The 17,548-nt window shown below is 37.7% G+C and overlaps 1 protein-coding gene across 5 annotated transcripts in view; it reads left to right on the forward strand.

Moving 5' to 3' along the window:
* The window catches only part of ERCC6L2 (ERCC excision repair 6 like 2), a 174,272-nt gene that overhangs the window by 59,508 nt on the left and 97,216 nt on the right, over window positions 1-17,548 (forward strand). For all 5 annotated transcript variants that reach the window (XM_065946782.1, XM_065946780.1, XM_065946779.1 and 2 more), the window contains exons 7-11: window positions 2,789-2,929; window positions 3,537-3,650; window positions 4,434-4,553; window positions 7,309-7,380; window positions 9,673-9,818. In XM_065946782.1, the coding sequence (XP_065802854.1) occupies window positions 2,789-2,929; window positions 3,537-3,650; window positions 4,434-4,553; window positions 7,309-7,380; window positions 9,673-9,818 (593 nt within the window). The remainder of the gene's footprint in view (window positions 1-2,788; window positions 2,930-3,536; window positions 3,651-4,433; window positions 4,554-7,308; window positions 7,381-9,672; window positions 9,819-17,548) is intronic.

The raw sequence follows: 17,548 nt of genomic DNA on the forward strand, positions 1-17,548 counted from the left end.
GGGAGTGTGTGGGGAGTGTGTGGGGTGTGTGTGGGGAGTGTGTGGGGTGTGTGTGGGGAGTGTGTGGGGAGTGTGGGGAGTGTGTGGGGTGTGTGTGGGGAGTGTGTGGGGAGTGTGTGGGGTGTGTGTGGGGTGTGTGTGGGGAGTGTGGGGTGTGTGTGGGGAGTGTGTGGGGTGTGTGGGGTGTGTGTGGGGTGTGTGTGGGGAGTGTGTGGGGAGTGTGTGGGGTGTGTGTGGGGAGTGTGTGGGGTGTGTGTGGGGAGTGTGTGGGGAGTGTGTGGGGTGTGTGTGGGGAGTGTGTGGGGTGTGTGTGGGGAGTGTGTGGGGAGTGTGGGGTGTGTGTGGGGAGTGTGTGGGGAGTGTGTGGGGAGTGTGTGGGGTGTGTGTGGGGAGTGTGTGGGGTGTGTGTGGGGAGTGTGTGGGATGTGTGTGGGGTGTGTGTGGGGAGTGTGTGGGGAGTGTGGGGAGTGTGGGGAGTGTGTGGGTAGTGTGTGGGGAGTGTGTGGGGAGTGTGGGGAGTGTGGGGTGTGTGTGGGGAGTGTTTGGGTGTGTGTGGGGAGTGCCCGCTGTGACTGAGACCCGCAGGAAATCCCTGAAGTCTGGGGTGGATTGTGTGCTTCCCCGCGGGGCTTGGCCCTGGGTTGGGGGTCCCTCAGTAGAGCCACGCTGCTCAGGCTCCCAGGAAGGTACGGTCAGTGACCCGCGCTCGCTCACAGCATGGTGGCAGCTGTGACCTCTTGGAGTCGAAACCGTAGTGGCCTCCTGTCTTCTTTCTGCCTTTGGCATTCATACCTGCTTTTCTCCTTCCGGGGTCACAGACTGCAGCTGGCTTATCCCACCTATGGCACTTGTGAAGGCGGGGTCCTGCATTCTACGTGTGCAGAGTTAGAACGAGCATTCCCACGGCAATAGTCTCTTGCTTCTCTGGTGGGCCCAGGCTCTTCTCTGTACTCCCTCAGCTGTGTTTCACTAGTCCCCTCAGAATATCTTCATGACAGCCAACGCCAGTCCTTTCCCTGGGGTCTGACCCCTGAAGCCTGAGCTCTGAGCCTGCACTCGCTGCTGTGGGCATATAAGCCACTTCTTGCCTGGGGAGTGCCGTTTGGTTACAGTCTGTGGGGAATTCTCTCCATTTTGCCTCCCCAGCACCTGTTGAGGGTCCAAAGCTCCTCCCAGACTCTGCCTGTGAGAAGGCTTCGAAGTGTGTGGAAACATTTCCGCCTTCAAAACTCCCTTCTCCATGGCACAAGTCCTGGTCCTGAAATCCTTTGTCTCTTTTTTTATCCTTATCTTCTGCCCTGTCTCATTCTGTGGAGGTTGACTTGCCTTTTTGGAAATCCCCAGGGTCTTCTGCCAGCATCCAGAATGTGTTCTGTAGGAGTTGTTCCACATGCAGATGAATTTTTGATGTATTTATGGAGGGGAAGGTAATCTCCCTGTCTTATTCCTCCATCATCTTAAAAGTCCCTGCCTCTGAGAATAAATGTTAAATGTTCTCACCACACACACAAAAAGTAGTTATGTGATGTGATGAATGTGTTAACTAGCCATATTGCTGTGCTTATAATTTTACAATAAAAACACATATCAAATCATAATGTTATATACTATAAACTTATATGTTAATTATATCTTAATAAACTTGGGGTAAAATAATAACTCAGAATTTCCCCCGTACCTTAATCATCGACCCTATCTTCACTATTCTTTTTATTCTTATATCCACAATTTGTCTTCTTTTTGCAGTAATGTTCTGTAGTAATGATACACACATATAAATATTTTTAAATAGATGGCTTTCCCTCTTATTCACATTCCTCAAAGTCCTACCTACAAAAAAGTATATATTTAGTTTTATGACTCTGATTATATACAGCTATATTGCAAAGAATTTTACCAATTTCCAGACTACCAGAAACATAAGGCAAAATGTATCCCCTATTAGTGGCATTATTTTCTTGTGTTTTCTTCTTTTCTTGAATTTGGGCACAGCACAAGGTGGCAATTTTACAAGTTTTGCCTTCATGTGTATTTGTTTAATTCTTATATTTACTAATTTTGGGAATTTGTAGCAAAAATACTTTATCCTATCTTCAGTAATAGGATGTTTTAAATTTTTTTTTTCCAAATTTTCAAGTAACTCACTAAGTATTATCTTTCCTTTTCTAGTTTTTTATTTGACCTAAATTTTAATCACTTACTTGCATGATGGGCTAATAATGTGGAATGCTGAAAAGACCCGCAGTGATATGTTGAGAAATTTATAAGGAAATCACATACTTAGCTTTTTCATATTTTGAGTTTTTAAAATTAAAGAACAAACTGTGAGATTTATTTGAAAAGTAAGTTATAATTTGTATAGTTTATGGTAAGGTTGTATAGAATTAGGAGAAATTATCTTGTATTCCTCTGTTATGCAGTGATGTGCATATGCATATGTGCTAAGTTGCTTCAGTAGTGTCTAACTCTTTGTGAACCTATGGACCACAGTCCCCCAGGCTCCTCGGTCTATAGGGTTCTCCAGGGAAAATTACTGGAGTAGGTTGCCATGCCCTTCAGGGAATCTTCCCTACCCAAGGATCGAAATCACGTCTCCTGCATTGGCAGGCAGGTTCTTTACCACTAGCGCCACCTGGGAATTCCATATAATGATTACATGGGCTAATCATGTAAGAAAAATTACAGTTTATGAGCAATTTTCACTCTTACAGTCTGTGAAACCTGATGTTCGTTGTAATTATCATTGCTATAAAAATACTAATAACTACCTTCTTTTTCATCTTGACAGATGGTATACTGTTCTCTGACAGATTTTCAAAAAGCTGTCTATCAAACGGTATTAGAAACTGAAGATGTGTCTTTGATACTTCAATCTTCTGAGCCTTGTACCTGCAGCAGTGGCCAAAAAAGGAGAAATTGTTGTTATAAGGTAAGCATTTCAGTATGGTATGTTTCCCTGGTAGCTCAGATGATAAAAGAATTCCCCTGCAATGCAAGAGACCTGAATTCCCTCCCTGGGTTGGGAAGATCCCCTGGAGCAGGGCATGGCAATGCCTCTAGTATTCTTGCCTGGAGAATCCCCATGGACAGAGGAGCCTGATGGGCTACAGTCCATGGGGTCGCAGAGTTCGACACAACTGAGCGACTAAGCACATTGCATGATATCTTTACTGTCTTATTTTTGATTATATAGTACTCAATTCTAGTATCAGAGTAAGTAGCAGCTAATATAACTTTTCCTCATGTGGTTTTTTATCTGTAGAAGCTGTGTTACCGTATATACTTCCTGGAATGAGGACTTTCTCTCCTCTTTTGTTAAAAACATCATTGTGTTATGGTTGACCAAAAGTACAATTCCACGTTAGCGATTCATGGATATTTTGTGTATCATTTGACCATTATTTTCTCATAATGTATTGTGCTGATAGTAACCGGATAATAAATATTATTGTAAGTGATATATTTTTGGTATAATTAGTTACATAGCCGTGTTAGTCCCTTGCTTATTTTTATTTTCTGTACTTTTATGGTTACAGACCAATTCACAGGGCGAAACAGTGAAAACCTTATATTTCAGTTACCTTGCAGTCCTTCAGAAGGTAGCTAACCATGTGGCGTTACTGCAGACTGCTGGCACCTCTAAACAACAGGTTTGGGTTGGCTTTTTAAATTTCTTTGTGATGCTATTTAGTGTATTTGGTGTAAAATTTCTTAGCCAAATATCCTTATCTTTGTATGAAATTGAAGAGGTAACTGACCTGCTTGTTTTTTAATTTAGATGTCAGAGAAGTTTATGCATTTAAATTTTTAATCAAAGTGAGAAAAGTTAACCTTAAAGTAAATCTTTTTTATGTTCATACTATTTTCATTTTCCTAATAACTTTTGATATATTACCAACTAAAGATATTTGATGAGTCCATCCTAATTCCACTAATAATGTATCTATCTAATCTACTGTATTAAAATGAGGCTTTATAATAATCTATATATTAAATATTTAGTAAAAATCAGTAATTTCAAAATTTAGGCACACATGGAGTCATTGACTTTAGTCATGTCAGTTGTGTCTAAAGCACAATGTAAATAACAAGATCTTTTTAAAAGCTTTTTATATAATGTTTTCATATTTTGTTTTTGTGTGATAAGCTTGAGGCTGTTGAAATGTAATTTTAAAAGACTACTCTTTGAGAAGTATTCAGTTCCTTATTTTGAAAATCTTAAAAAAGTAACAGTAAAATTAGTAACCATATCACTATCTCAGAACTTGTCAAAGCCTTACATGTTTAACATATCACTTTAAGGTATTTTGAGTTAAAGAAGGTAAAACTTTCAACCTAATACATTCCTTCTAAATACATTTTTTATAAATATTTTCAAAGTATACAGGTTTAAAAGTGCTGAGATTTCTTTTCTTCTTCCTTTTCCGCTTAAGGAAACACTTATCAAAAGGATATGTGATCAGGTATTTTCCAGATTCCCAGATTTTGTGCAAAAAAGCAAGGATGCAGCCTTTGAAACACTTTCTGACCCAAAATACAGCGGAAAAATGAAGGTAAAGTATTGTTTTTTAAGTTTGCATACCTGCAAGGATGATGTATTTAAAAGTTTATATATTTATCATTTAAATAAATAAAATGGGTTGTCTTCATTATATAGTTCAGAAAAACCTTATGCTTAGTACAGAAAATTTCTTTTCTTTCCTTTGTGGTTTTCTTTTCCACAGTGTTTGAAGCTGTCATTGCCAGATGTGTAAGTGCCTGTTTTAAAAATAACAGTATTACTATTATTACACAGGCTTTGGATTATTTGCTTCCTCTCTAAACACACTGCATATGGGGGCAAATTATTGGCATTTTGGCATCAAATGAAATCTGGAATGAGAAGAGGTATATATCTGACTGATTATTGTGGAAAATAAATATCAGAGTTTTTAGAACCTAGGTATAATTAAACACATTTTTTGTTATCGTACAGTCTCTAAGTTATATCCTCCTCTTTGCAACAGCATGGACCTGCAACAATCCAGGCTCCTCTGCCATCCGCTATCTCCTGGATTTGCTCGAATTCATGTCCATTGAGTTGGTAATGCTATCCAACTATCTCATTCTCTGTCACCCCCTTCTCATTTTGCCTTCAATCTTTGCCAGCATCAGGGTCTTTTCCAGCGAACTGGCTCTTCGCATTAGATGGCCAAAGCTTCAGCTTCGGCTTCAGCATCATTCCTTCCAATAAATATTCATGATCGATTTCCTTTAGGATTGACTGATTGGATCTCCTTGCAGTCCAAGGGACTCTAAAAAGTCTTCTTTCTCTAGCACTACAATTCAAAAACATCAGTTCTTCAGCACTCAGCTGCCTTTATGATCCAACTCTCACAACTGTACATGACTACTGGAAAAACCGTAGCTTTGCAGGCACAGTGATGTCTCTGCTTTCTAGCATGCTGTCTAGGTTTGTCATAGCTTTTCTTTCAAGGAGCAAGTGTCTTCTGATTTCATGGCTGCAGTCACTGCAGTGATTTTGCAGCCCAAGGAAAGAAAATCTGTCACTGCTTCCACATTTTGCCTTTCATTTTGCCATGAGGTGATGGGACTGGATGCCATATTCTTGTGTATGTGTGTGTGAGTTGCTCAGTTGTGTCTGACTCTTTACGACCCCATGGGGTGTAGCCTGCCAGTCTCTTGTCCACGGGATTCTCCAGGTATGGGACTATAAACTATCAGTCTCCTCCATCCATGGGATTTTTCAAACAAGAGTACTGGAGTGGGTTCCCATTTCCTTCCCTAGGGGATCTTCCCAACCCAGGGATCAAACTTGGGTCTCCCACATTGCAGGCAGATGCTGTACCCTCTGAGCCACCAAGGATGCCCCAACTAAGCCATGATTTTAGTTTTTATTAATGTTGAGTTTCAAGCCAGCTTTTTCACTCTCCTCTTTACTGTCATCAAAAGGCTCTTTGGTTCCTCTTCACTTTATGCAATTAGAATGGTATAATATGTATATCTGAGGTTGTTGATCTTTCTCCTGGCAATCTTGATTCCAGCTTGGGATTCCTCTAGCCCAGCATTTTGCATGATATACTCTGCACAGAAGTTAAATAAGCAGTGTAACAATATACAGCCTTGTCTTAGGCCTTTCTCAATGTTGAATCAGTCAGTTGTTCCATGTCTCGTTCTACCTATTACATCTTGAACCACATACAGGTTTCTCAGGAGACAGAAAAGGGGGTATGGTACTCCCATCTCTTTAAGAATTTTCTATAGTTTATAGTGATCCACAAAGTCAAAGGCCTTAGCCTCGTCAATGAGGCAGAAGTAGATGTTTTTCTGGAACTTGCTTGCTTTCTCCATGATCCAACAACTGTTGGCAATTTGATTTCTGTTTCCTCTGCCTCTTTGAAACCCAGCCTGTACGTGTGACTTATGTAGTGCCGAAGCCTAGCTTGGAGGAATTTGAGCATCACCTTGCTAGTATGTGAAATGAGCACAATTGTGTGGTAGTTTGAACATTCTTTGGCATTGTCCTTCTTTGGGATTAGAATGAAAGCTGACCTTTTCCGGTCCTGTGGCCACTGCTGAATATTCCAAATTTGCTGACATACTGAGTACAGGGCTTTAACAGCATCATCTTTTAGGATTATAAATAACTCAGCTGCAGTTCTGTTACCTCCACTAGCTTGGTTCATAGTAATTAGTAATGCTTCCTAAGGCTCACATGACTTAACACTCCAGGGTGTCTTGCTCTAGGTAAGTGCACCATTGCGGTTATCTGGGTCATTAAGAGCTTTTTCTATACAGTCCTTCTGTGTACACCTTTTCTTAATCTCTTCTGCTTCTGTTAGGTCCATATCATTTCTGTCCTTCATTGTGACCATACTTGCATGAAATGTTCCCTTGATATCTCTAGTTTTCTTGATACTAGATAGATATCTAGGCCCAAGTCCTAAAAGAAATTCTGTTCTGCAATTTAGTTTCTGAACATACTGTACGTATAAAGAAGTGTCTTTGGAAAGTAAATTAATCCATTTAAATGCATCTCATAATCTAGAATGCTTCCTTTTTATTAAAACCAGATGAGATGAACTAAGTCCTTGAGCAATTTAATTTGCCTCATTTTTAACAATATGAAAATGAATTTCATGTAATATCTAATACTTTAAACTTGGAAAAAATGAAGGAAATTATCAAAGATTACTGAGATTATATTGTATAAAATAATTTTTAGAGAATTCTTAAGTGATGTTTATGTATATAAAGTATACTTTTTATTGAAACTGGTTCACTGATGTTCTTGTGGTTCCCTTCCAGGTTCTTCAGCAGCTTTTAAATCATTGCAGGAAAAACAAAGATAAAGTTCTTCTTTTCTCCTTTTCCACCAAGGTGAGTTTTGTCTGAAGCATATTTTTGATTGACTCAGGTCTAGTTCTTGAGGCTTAAAAGTCTATAAAGAGATCTCTGTATCTTAAAGAGATAAAAAAAAGCTTCCAGCCACATTTACTACTTATGTATCTTCTGTCAGTTCAGTTCAGCTCAGTTCAGTCGCTCAGTTGTGTCCAACTCTTTCTGACCCCATGGACTGCAGCACGCCAGGCTTCCTGTCCATCACCAACTCCCAGAGCTATCGAGTTGGTGATACCATCCAACCATCTCATCCTCTGTCATCCCCTTCTCCTCCCACCTTCAATCATTCCCAGCATCAGAGCCTCTTCAAATGAGTCAGTTCTTTGCATCAGGTGACCAGAGTATTGGAGTTTCAGCTTTAGCATTAGTCCTTCCAGTGAATACTCAGGACTGATTTCCTTTAGGATTGACTGGTTGGATCTCCTTGCAGTCCAAGAGACTCAAGAATCTTCTCCAACACCACAGTTCAAAAGCATCAATTCTTTGGCACTCAGCTTTCTTTATAGTCCAACTCTCACATCCATACATGACTACTGGAAAAACCATAGCTTTGACTAGACGGACTAGATGGATTAGATGACTAGATTACTTTGTTGGCAAAGTAATGTCTCTGCTTTTAAATATACTGTCTAGCTTGGTTATAACTTTTATTGCAAGTTGCAAGCGTCTTTTAATTTCTTGACTGTGGTCACCATCTGCAGTGATTTTGGAGTCCAAAAAATAAAGTCTGTCATTGTTAACCCATCTATTTGCCATGAAGTGATGGGACCGGATGTCATGATCTTAGTTTTCTGAATGTTGAGCTTTAAGCCAACTTTTTCACTCTCCTCTTTCACTTTCATCAAGAGGCTCTTTAATTCTTCCTCACTTTCTACCATAAGGGTGGTGTCATCTGTATATCTGAGGTTATTGAAATTTCTCCCAGTAATCTTGATTCTAGCTTGTGCTTCATCCAGTCCAGCATTTCTCATGATGTATATAAGTTAAAGAAGCAGGGTGACAATATACAGCCTTGACGTCCTCCTTTCCCTATTTGGAACCAGTCTGTTGTTCCATGTCCATTTCTAACTGTTGCCTCTTGAGCTTCGTACAGATTTCTCAGGAGGCAGGTAAGGTGGTCTGGTGTTTCCATCTCTTGAAGAATTTTCCACAGTTTGTTGTGATCCACACAGGCAAAGACTTTGACATAGTCAATAAAGCAGAAGTAGATGTTTTTCTGGAACTCTCATGCTTTTTCAGTGATCCAGCAGATGTTGGCAATTTGATCTCTGGTTCCTCTGCCTTTTCTAAAATCAGCTTGAACATCTGGAATTCACAGTTCACATATTGCTGAAGCCTGGCTTGGGTTATTTTGTGCATTACTTTGCGAGCATGTGAGATGAGTGCAATTGTGTGGTAGTTTGAGCATTCTTTGGCATTTCCTTTCTTTGGGATTAGAATGAAAACTGACCTTTTCCAGTCCTGTGGCCACTGCTGAGTTTTCCAAATTTGCTAGCCTATTGAGTGTAGCATTTTCACAGCATCATCTTTTAGGATTTGAAGTAGTTCAACTGGATTTCCGTCACCTCCACTAGCTTTGTTTGTAGTGATGCTTCTTAAGACCCACTTGACTTCACATTCCAGGATGTCTGGCTCTAGGTGAGTGATCACACCATCATGATTATCTGGCTCATGAAGATCTTTTGTATAGTTCTTCTGTATATTCCTACCACCTCTTCCTAATATCTTCTGCTTCTTAATAATTTCTGTAGGAAATGGTAGTGAGGTAAACAACTTTTAAAACAGATACTTAAATCTCAATTATATCAGAATTACTTAATATCAACTATAAATAGCAAACATAAAGATAGATTTCTAATTCTCTACTTAGATGTTTTTGTTAATAATTAAAATGTTCTTTAAGATATTTAAGATATTTTAGAATATGGACTATAGAAAAAATAATGAATATAATTAGATAAATGAGTTGGGCAGTACTTTTCTTTTTATTCCTTTTTTTTTAGTTTAGAAAGCTAAAGATTGATTTTTTTCCCTTGAAAGATTGATTTTTCTTTTTTTAAAACAAAGGTTGCCCAATGTTAAAGTCAGTTTCAGTATAATAGTAGGAAGATGTATGAGTCAGAAATTAGAAAAATAATTTGTTGCCCTTGTAATTATAAGAAAGAAATTGTGAACAGCGATATTAATACTTGGTAAAGCTCATCTGTATAATGGTAGGAAACTTACTAAACCATGAGTTTATCTTTGCATGTCTCTGTATCTTTCCTGTAGTTGCTTGATGTGCTACAGCAATACTGTATGGCATCTGGACTTGATTACCGACGACTTGATGGAAGTACAAAATCAGAGGAAAGAATCAAGATTGTGAAAGAATTCAACAGTACTCAAGATGTAAACATTTGCCTTGTCTCTACAATGTAAGAAAATAAAATTTTATAACTTGATTTCTATCTAATTGCTCTTAAGATTTAAGATAATCCTTAAACTATTACTGGATTTTCAGTGGTTATGCTTCTATTGCTGTGTTTCATTTAGCTTTAAGTAGAAGCAACAGAAATGCTATTAATTTTGACTGGGATAACAGTATTGAGTTTTATCTAAACTTTTCTGTCAGTTCCATTATTTTCATCCTCTTTATATGTCTAGCTTTATTTTTTAAAATACCCGAAAAGTGGATGCTTGACTCATGTGTTGTGGTTAGAACAGTCAGACTTAATTGAATAATCAAGTTATTAATTGGATAGTTGAGAGTCACATGTGTCAGTGAGTTTCAAACGGGTCAGGGAACCCTTGAGAACCCATAAGGCTTAATGGACCAGGAGTTTCCCTCCTCTGTCTCTACCTGGTCTCAAGGAGAGCAGCTGAACATTTATAGGTTTTATAAAATTAAATCAGTTCTAACACCTGTTTATGAATCTCAGTGAACTTTTTAAGACATACACATACTTTAGAGAAAAATTTAAGTTGATATAAACACCTGAGAAGATTAGTCTCTTTTGGCGGGGGTAACAAATCTGTTTTTAACATCTAATATAATAAGTATTTTATAGATATATTCCCTCTGTCTTTCAAAAGGAATTTCAAAGGACGTTTATTTATTTATTTATTCAAGTTTGTAGTATAGTTGACTTACAATGTCATGTAAGTTTCAGGTGTACCACAGAAAGATTCAATAACCTATATTATTTTTCAGGTTCTTTTCCCTTTTTTGTTATTGCAAAATACTGAGTACAGTTCTCTATGCTATACAGTAGGTTCTTGTTGGTTATCTGTCTTATATACAGTAGTATATATATGTTAATCCCGTCCTTCTAACATATCCCTCCCCTCACTTGATCTCTGAGTCTTTTTCTGTTTTAAATATGAGTTCATTTGTATCTTTTTTTTGATTCCACGTATAAGTGATATCATATGATATTTATCTTTATCTGGTTTACTTCACTTAGTAAGATAGCCTCAAAGTCCATCCATGTTTCTACATTGTATATATATGAATTTATCCATTCACCTGTGGATGGACATTTAGGTTACTTCCATGTCTCGGCTCTTATAGATAGTCCTGCAGTGAACACTGGGATGGATGTATCTTTTCCAATAATAGTTTTCTCCAGATATATGCCCAGGAGTGGAATTGTAGGATCATATGGTGGTTATACTGTTTTTCATAGTGGTTATACCAGTTTACATTCCCACCAACAGTATAGGAGGGTTCCCTTTTCTCTCGCCAGCATTGATTATTTGTAGACTTTTTGATGATGGCCATTCTGACTGGAGTAAAGTGATACCTCATTGTAGTTTTGATTTGCATTTATCTAATAATTAGTGATTTTGCACATTTTTTTATGTGCCTGTTGGCCATCTGTATGTCTTCTTTGAAGAAATGTCTATATAGGTCTTTTGCCCATTTTTTGATTGGATTGTTTGTTGTTATTCTTGATATTGAGCTTTATGAGCTGTTTGTATACTTTTGAAATTAACCTCAAAGGACTTTAAAAAAAAACATATAAAATACAAGAAAGGAAAAAGTAAGTTTAAAAAAAAACTTCTTTGGAAATTCTCTGGAGGTCCAGTTATTAGGACTTAGTGCTTTCACCGCCATGGGACGTGTTCAATCCTCAGTTAAAGGAGCTAAGATCACACAAGTTATACAGCATGGCTAAGAAACAGAAAAATTACAGTGAGAAATCAAATATGTATGGTGAGTGAGCTACTTAACTGCTGAGGACTAAAATTATTCTTGAATTCTTGCAGCTAAGGCCTGAGAAGCTCTAGATTTCCATTTACCTGTGAATGATTTCAAGAAGAATTTCACAAATGAGTCCTTAAATACTCAGTATTAAATGACATAGAACACTGTCTTCAGCTAAGTTTTATCAAACACACATAAGCATTCTTAATTTTTAAATAATGTTTTAAAGGTAATAAATGCCTTCAACAACAGTTCAAATAGTACAGAATTTATCATGACAACCAATTATCTTTCATTCCTGTTCTGCTCACCTGTAGTCCAGTTTGATGAGTTCTGCCATAAAGTTCCTAATTATCACGTCAGCTATATTGCAAATTGCTATTTAATCTGTCCATTGAATTTTTAATTTTAAAATCTGTTTTTTATGTTTAGAAGTCCTGTCAGCTGATTATTCAGCAAAACTTTGTAAGACAGGAGGGAGTCATTATATTTAAAGTACTGAAATGGGAAAAAAAAAAAACTGACGGCCAAGAATACTTTACCCAGCAAGGCTATCATTCAGAATTGAAGGAGAGAAGTTTGCCACACAAGCAGAAACTAAAAGTTCATCATCACAAAATGGATCCTATAACAAATGTGAAAGGATCTTCTTCAAGTGAAAGGAAAAGGCCATAACCAGAAATAACAAAATATATGAAAGAAAAAAATCTCACTAATAAAGACAAATATATAGTAAAGGCAGCAGTTCAAACCCTTAAAAAGGGGTAGAATGAAGATTAAAAGACAGAAGCTGCAGAACTATCTTCAATATTTAAAGTGGAAAAAATCTGAAAAACAGTGTAACTGAATCACTTTACTATACATCAGAAACTAACAACATTCTAAATCAAATATACTTTGATTTTTTTAAAAAAGGAAAAGTTGTAAAAATAACTACAACTACATTAAGTAGTTAGGTAATACAAAAAAATAGAAAGATGTAAAATATGGTCTTCAAAACATAAAACATGGGGTGGGGGAGTAAAGATGTAGTGCTTAAAAGCATTTGAACTTAAATAACTGTCATTTTAAAACCGATTTATGTACTCTGTGTGTGTGTGTGTGTGTGTGTGTATAAAAAATTGTGTATATATGTGTATATAAATATATATGTAAGTATACATATATGTATGTGTGTATATATATGTGTATATATATGTGTGTGTGTATATATATATATATATTACAGGCAAGAATGTAAACAAGACAGAATGCCAAAGAATTGATGCCTTTGAATTACAGTATAGAAGACTCCTGAAAGTTCCGTGAATAGCAAAGAGATCAAACCAGTCAATCTTAAGGGAAATCAACCCTGAATGCTCATTGGAAGGACTGATGCTGATGCTGAACCTCCAGTATTTTGGTTATCTGGTGCAAACAGCTGACTCATTGGAAAAGTCCCTGATGCTGGGAAAGATTGAGGGCAAAAGGAGAAGAGGGCATCTGAGGGTGAGATGACTGGATAGCATCACCAACGTAATGGATACAAACTTGGGCAAATTTCGAGAGATGGTGTGGGACAGAGAGGTGGTGTGCTGGGTCCATGGGGTCTCAAAGATTCAGACAAGACTGGGTGACTGAACAACAATGTGTGTGTGTGTGTATGTGTGTGTGTGTGTGTGTATAACACCCATGTCAATATATATGAACTTCATGGTAATCCTAAACCAAGAATTTGCAATAGATACAGAAAAATAAAAGGGAAAAAAACCCAAACATAACACTAAAGAAGGTTATCATACCACAAGGGAAGAGACTAAAAGAAGAGCAAAGAAGTATTACAAAAGCAAGCAGAAAACAGTTAACAAAATGTCAGTGTCAGTAAGTATACACCTACAGTAGTATTAAACAGTCTTCAAACCATCTGACAGTTGCACTTATCTCCGATGCTATGCTAGTAAGGTCCTAATTAAACTGGTTCATGCTAGGCTTCAGCATTACGTGAGCCAAGAACTTCCAGATGTTCAAGCTGGATTTAGAAAAGGCAGAAGAGCCAGAGATCAGGTTGCTAGTGTTCACTGGATCATAGAGAAAGCAAAAGAATATCAGAAAAATATCTACCTCTGTTTCATTGACTGTGCTAAAGCCTTTTACTGTGTGGATCATAACAAACTGTGAAAAGTTCTTAAAGAGGTGGGAGTACCAGACCATCTTACCTCTCTCCTGAGAATCCCGTATGTGGGTCAGGAAGCAACAGTTAGAACCCTATATGGAACAACTGATTGGTTCAGGATTGAGAAAGGAACACCACAGGGCTCTCTGCTGTAAACATATTTGTTTAACCTATAAACTGAGCACACCATGAGAAATGCCAGACTGGATGAGTTATAAGCTAGAATCAAGATAGGCAGGAGAAACATCAACAACTTCAGATAGGCAGATGATATCACACTAATGGCAGAAAGTGAAGAGGAACTAAAGAACCTCTTGAGGAGAGTGAAGGTGGAGAGTGAAAAAGCTGGCTTAACACTAAATATTAAAAAAGCTAAGATCATGGCATCTGGCTCCATTACTTCATGGCAAATAGAAGGGGAAAAGGTGGAAGTAGTGACAGATTTCCTCTTCTTGGGCTCTAAAATCACAGCAGATGGTGACTGCAGCCATGAAATCAGAAGACGATTGCTTCTTTTCAGAAAAGCTATGACAACCCTAGACAGTGTGTTGAAAAACAGAGACGTTACTCAGCCGACAAAGGTCCATACAGTCAAGTCTATGGTCTTCCCAGTAGTCACATACAGTTGTAAGAACTGGGCCATAAAGAAGGCAGAATGCCAAAGAATTGATGCCTTTGAACTGTGGTGCTGGAGAAGACTCCTGAGAGTCCCTTGGACAACAAAGAGATCAAACCAGTCAATCTTAAAGGAAATCAACCCCAAATATTCATTGGAAGGGCTGATGCTGAAGTTGATGCTCCAGTATTTTGGTCACCTGATGAGAATAGCTCACTCATTGGAAAAGTCCTTGATGCTGGGAAAGACTGAGGGCAGAAGGAGAAGAGGGCGTCAGAGGGTAAGATGGCTGGATGGCATCAACAGTGCAATGGACAGAACCTTGGGCCAACTTCAGGAGATAGTGAGGGACAGGGAAGCCTGGCATGCTGTGATCCATGGGTTCACAAAGAGTCAGACACAGCTGGGCAACTGAACAACAGCAATATACACCTATCAATGAAGTCAGAGATAAAAGAGAAGTTACAGCCAATATCACAGAAATACAAACACTCATAAGAAACTGCTGTAGACAGTTAAGTGCCAACAGATTGGACAACCTGGAAAAAAAATGTATAAATTCCTAGAAATATACAGTCTTCAAAGACTGAATCAGGAAGAAATAAAATACCTGAACTGACTGATTGCTATAATGAAATTGAATCAGTAGTCAAAAAACTCTTAACAAACAGAAGTCCAGAATCAGATGGCTTCACAGAGGAATTCTACCAAGTATTTAAAGAACCGGTTGGGATTTTCCTAGATGTCTAGTGGTTAGGACTTCATGCTTCCACTATAGGGGGCCCAGGTTTGATCTCTGGTTGGGGAACTAAGATCCCATAAGTCAAGTGACTTGGCCAAATAAAGAACAGATAATACCTAGTCTTGTCCAACTATTCCAAAAATATTGAAGCAGAAGAAACACTTTCAAATTCATTTTACAAGGCCAGCATTAACCTTGATACCAAAACCAGACAAAGATATCACACAAAAAAGAAAATCACAAGGCATTGATACGGTGAGATCTAATAATCTTCAACAAATATTAGCAAATGAAATTCAATAATAGTTGAAAGGATTAAACACCATGATGAAGTAAGATTTATCCCAGAGATGCAAGTAGGAGTCAGTACCCACAAATCAAATCAGTGCGATAGATCACATTAACACATTGAAGAAGAAAAATCGTATGATCATCTCAATAGATGCAGAAAAAGATTTTGACAAAATTCAATGTCTGTTTATCATAAAAACCTTCAATAGAAGTGGTCATAGAGGGAACATAACATAATAAAGGCCATATATGAAGAGCCAACAGCTAATAATATACTCAGTGGTAGAAAGCTTAAAGCTTTTCCTCTAAGGTCAGGAACAAAACAAGGACGCCCACTCTTACCAGTTTTATTCAACATGGTACAGTAATTCCTGGCCACAGTAATCAGGTAAGAAAGATAAATAAGAGGCATCCAAATAAGAACAGAAGAAGCAAAACTGTCGCTCTTTGCAGATATCATGATTCTATATATAGAAAACCCTGAAGACACTACCAGAAAACTATAAGAACTAATAAATGAATTCAGTAAAGTTGCAGGATGCTTTTCTGGTGGCTCAGAGGTAAAGAATCTGCCTGCCAAGCAGGAGATTCAGGTTGGATCCCTGGGTTGAGAAAATCCCCTGAAGGAGGAAATGGCAACCCACTCCAGTATTCTTGCCTAGAAAATCCCATGCACAGAGGAGCCTGGTGAGCTTACAGTCCATGGGGTTGCAAAGAGTTGGACATGACTTAGAAACTAAACAACAGCAACAAAGTTGCAGGAGACGGCATTATCATACAGAAATCTGTTGCATTTCTATAACAAATAATGTGCTATCAGGGAAATTAAGTAAATGATTTCTTTTACAACTACATTACAAAGAATAACATAGTTAGGAATAATTTACCAAGGAGGTAAATAACATGTTCACTGAAAACTAAAACACAAATATGAAAGAAATTGAACACAAATAAATGGGAAGATACACATGGTAATGGGTTGAAAGAATTAACATTGTTAAAATGTCCGTATAGCCCAAAGTAATCTTCATATTCAGTACAATCACTGTCAAAATACCCGTTGCATTTTTCACAGAACACATAGTCCTAAAATTTGTGTGGAACCACAGAAGACCCCAGATAGCCAAAGAGAGCTTGAGAATGTACAAGGCTAGAGTTGTCTTGCTTCCTGATTTCAAATCAAATTTGTTTTGTATACAAAGCCATAGTAATCAAAACAGTATGGTACTGGGATGAAACCAGACACATGGATCAGTGGAATAGAATAGAGAGCCCATAAATAAACCCACATTTATATGGTCAACTAATCTATCATAAAGCAGCCAAGAATATTCAGTGGGGGGAAAAAGTCTTTTCAATAAGTGATGTTGGGAAAATCGGACAGATAGATGTAAGAGAGTGAAAGTAGACTCTTTTCTAATACCAGATACAAAAATAAATGCAAAGTGGATTAAACATTTAATGTTAGGCCTAAAACCATAAAACTCCTAGAAGAAAATATAAGCAGGGAGCTCTTTGGCATTGATCTTTGTAATGTTTTTTGAATCTTTCTGGGCAAGGATAGTAAGAACAAAAATAAACATGTGACTACCTCAAACTAAAGAGCTTTGACACAGTGAAGGAAGCTATCAACAAAAGAAAAAGGCAACCTACTGGATGGGAGAAGATACTCTAAATGATATGTTCAATAAGGGGTTAATATCCAAAATATATAAGGAACTCATAAAACTCAATATAAAAAAGCCAAATAATCCAATTAAGAAATCGGCAGAGGTTCCAAATAGGTATATTTCCAAAGAAGACATACAGATGGCCAACAGGCTCATGATAAGGTGCTCAACATCACTAATCATCAGGGAAATGCAGATCAAACCAGAAAGATAGCACCTCACACCTGTCAGGGTAACTTTTACCAAAAAAACAAAACACAGATAACAGGTGTTGTTGAGGATATGGGGAAAAGGCAACCATTCTTCACTGTTGGTGGGAATCTAAGCTAATACAGTCACTATGAAAACCAGTATGGAGGTTCCTCAAAAAATTAAAAGTACAACTGTCATACAATCTAGCAATTTCACTTTTGGTCATTTATCTGAAGAAAAGGAAAAACACTAATTTGAATAGATATATGTATGTTCACTGCACCAGTATATATAA

This window comes from Muntiacus reevesi, chromosome 10 (assembly GCF_963930625.1).
Source record: "Muntiacus reevesi chromosome 10, mMunRee1.1, whole genome shotgun sequence".
NCBI lineage: Eukaryota > Metazoa > Chordata > Mammalia > Artiodactyla > Cervidae > Muntiacus > Muntiacus reevesi.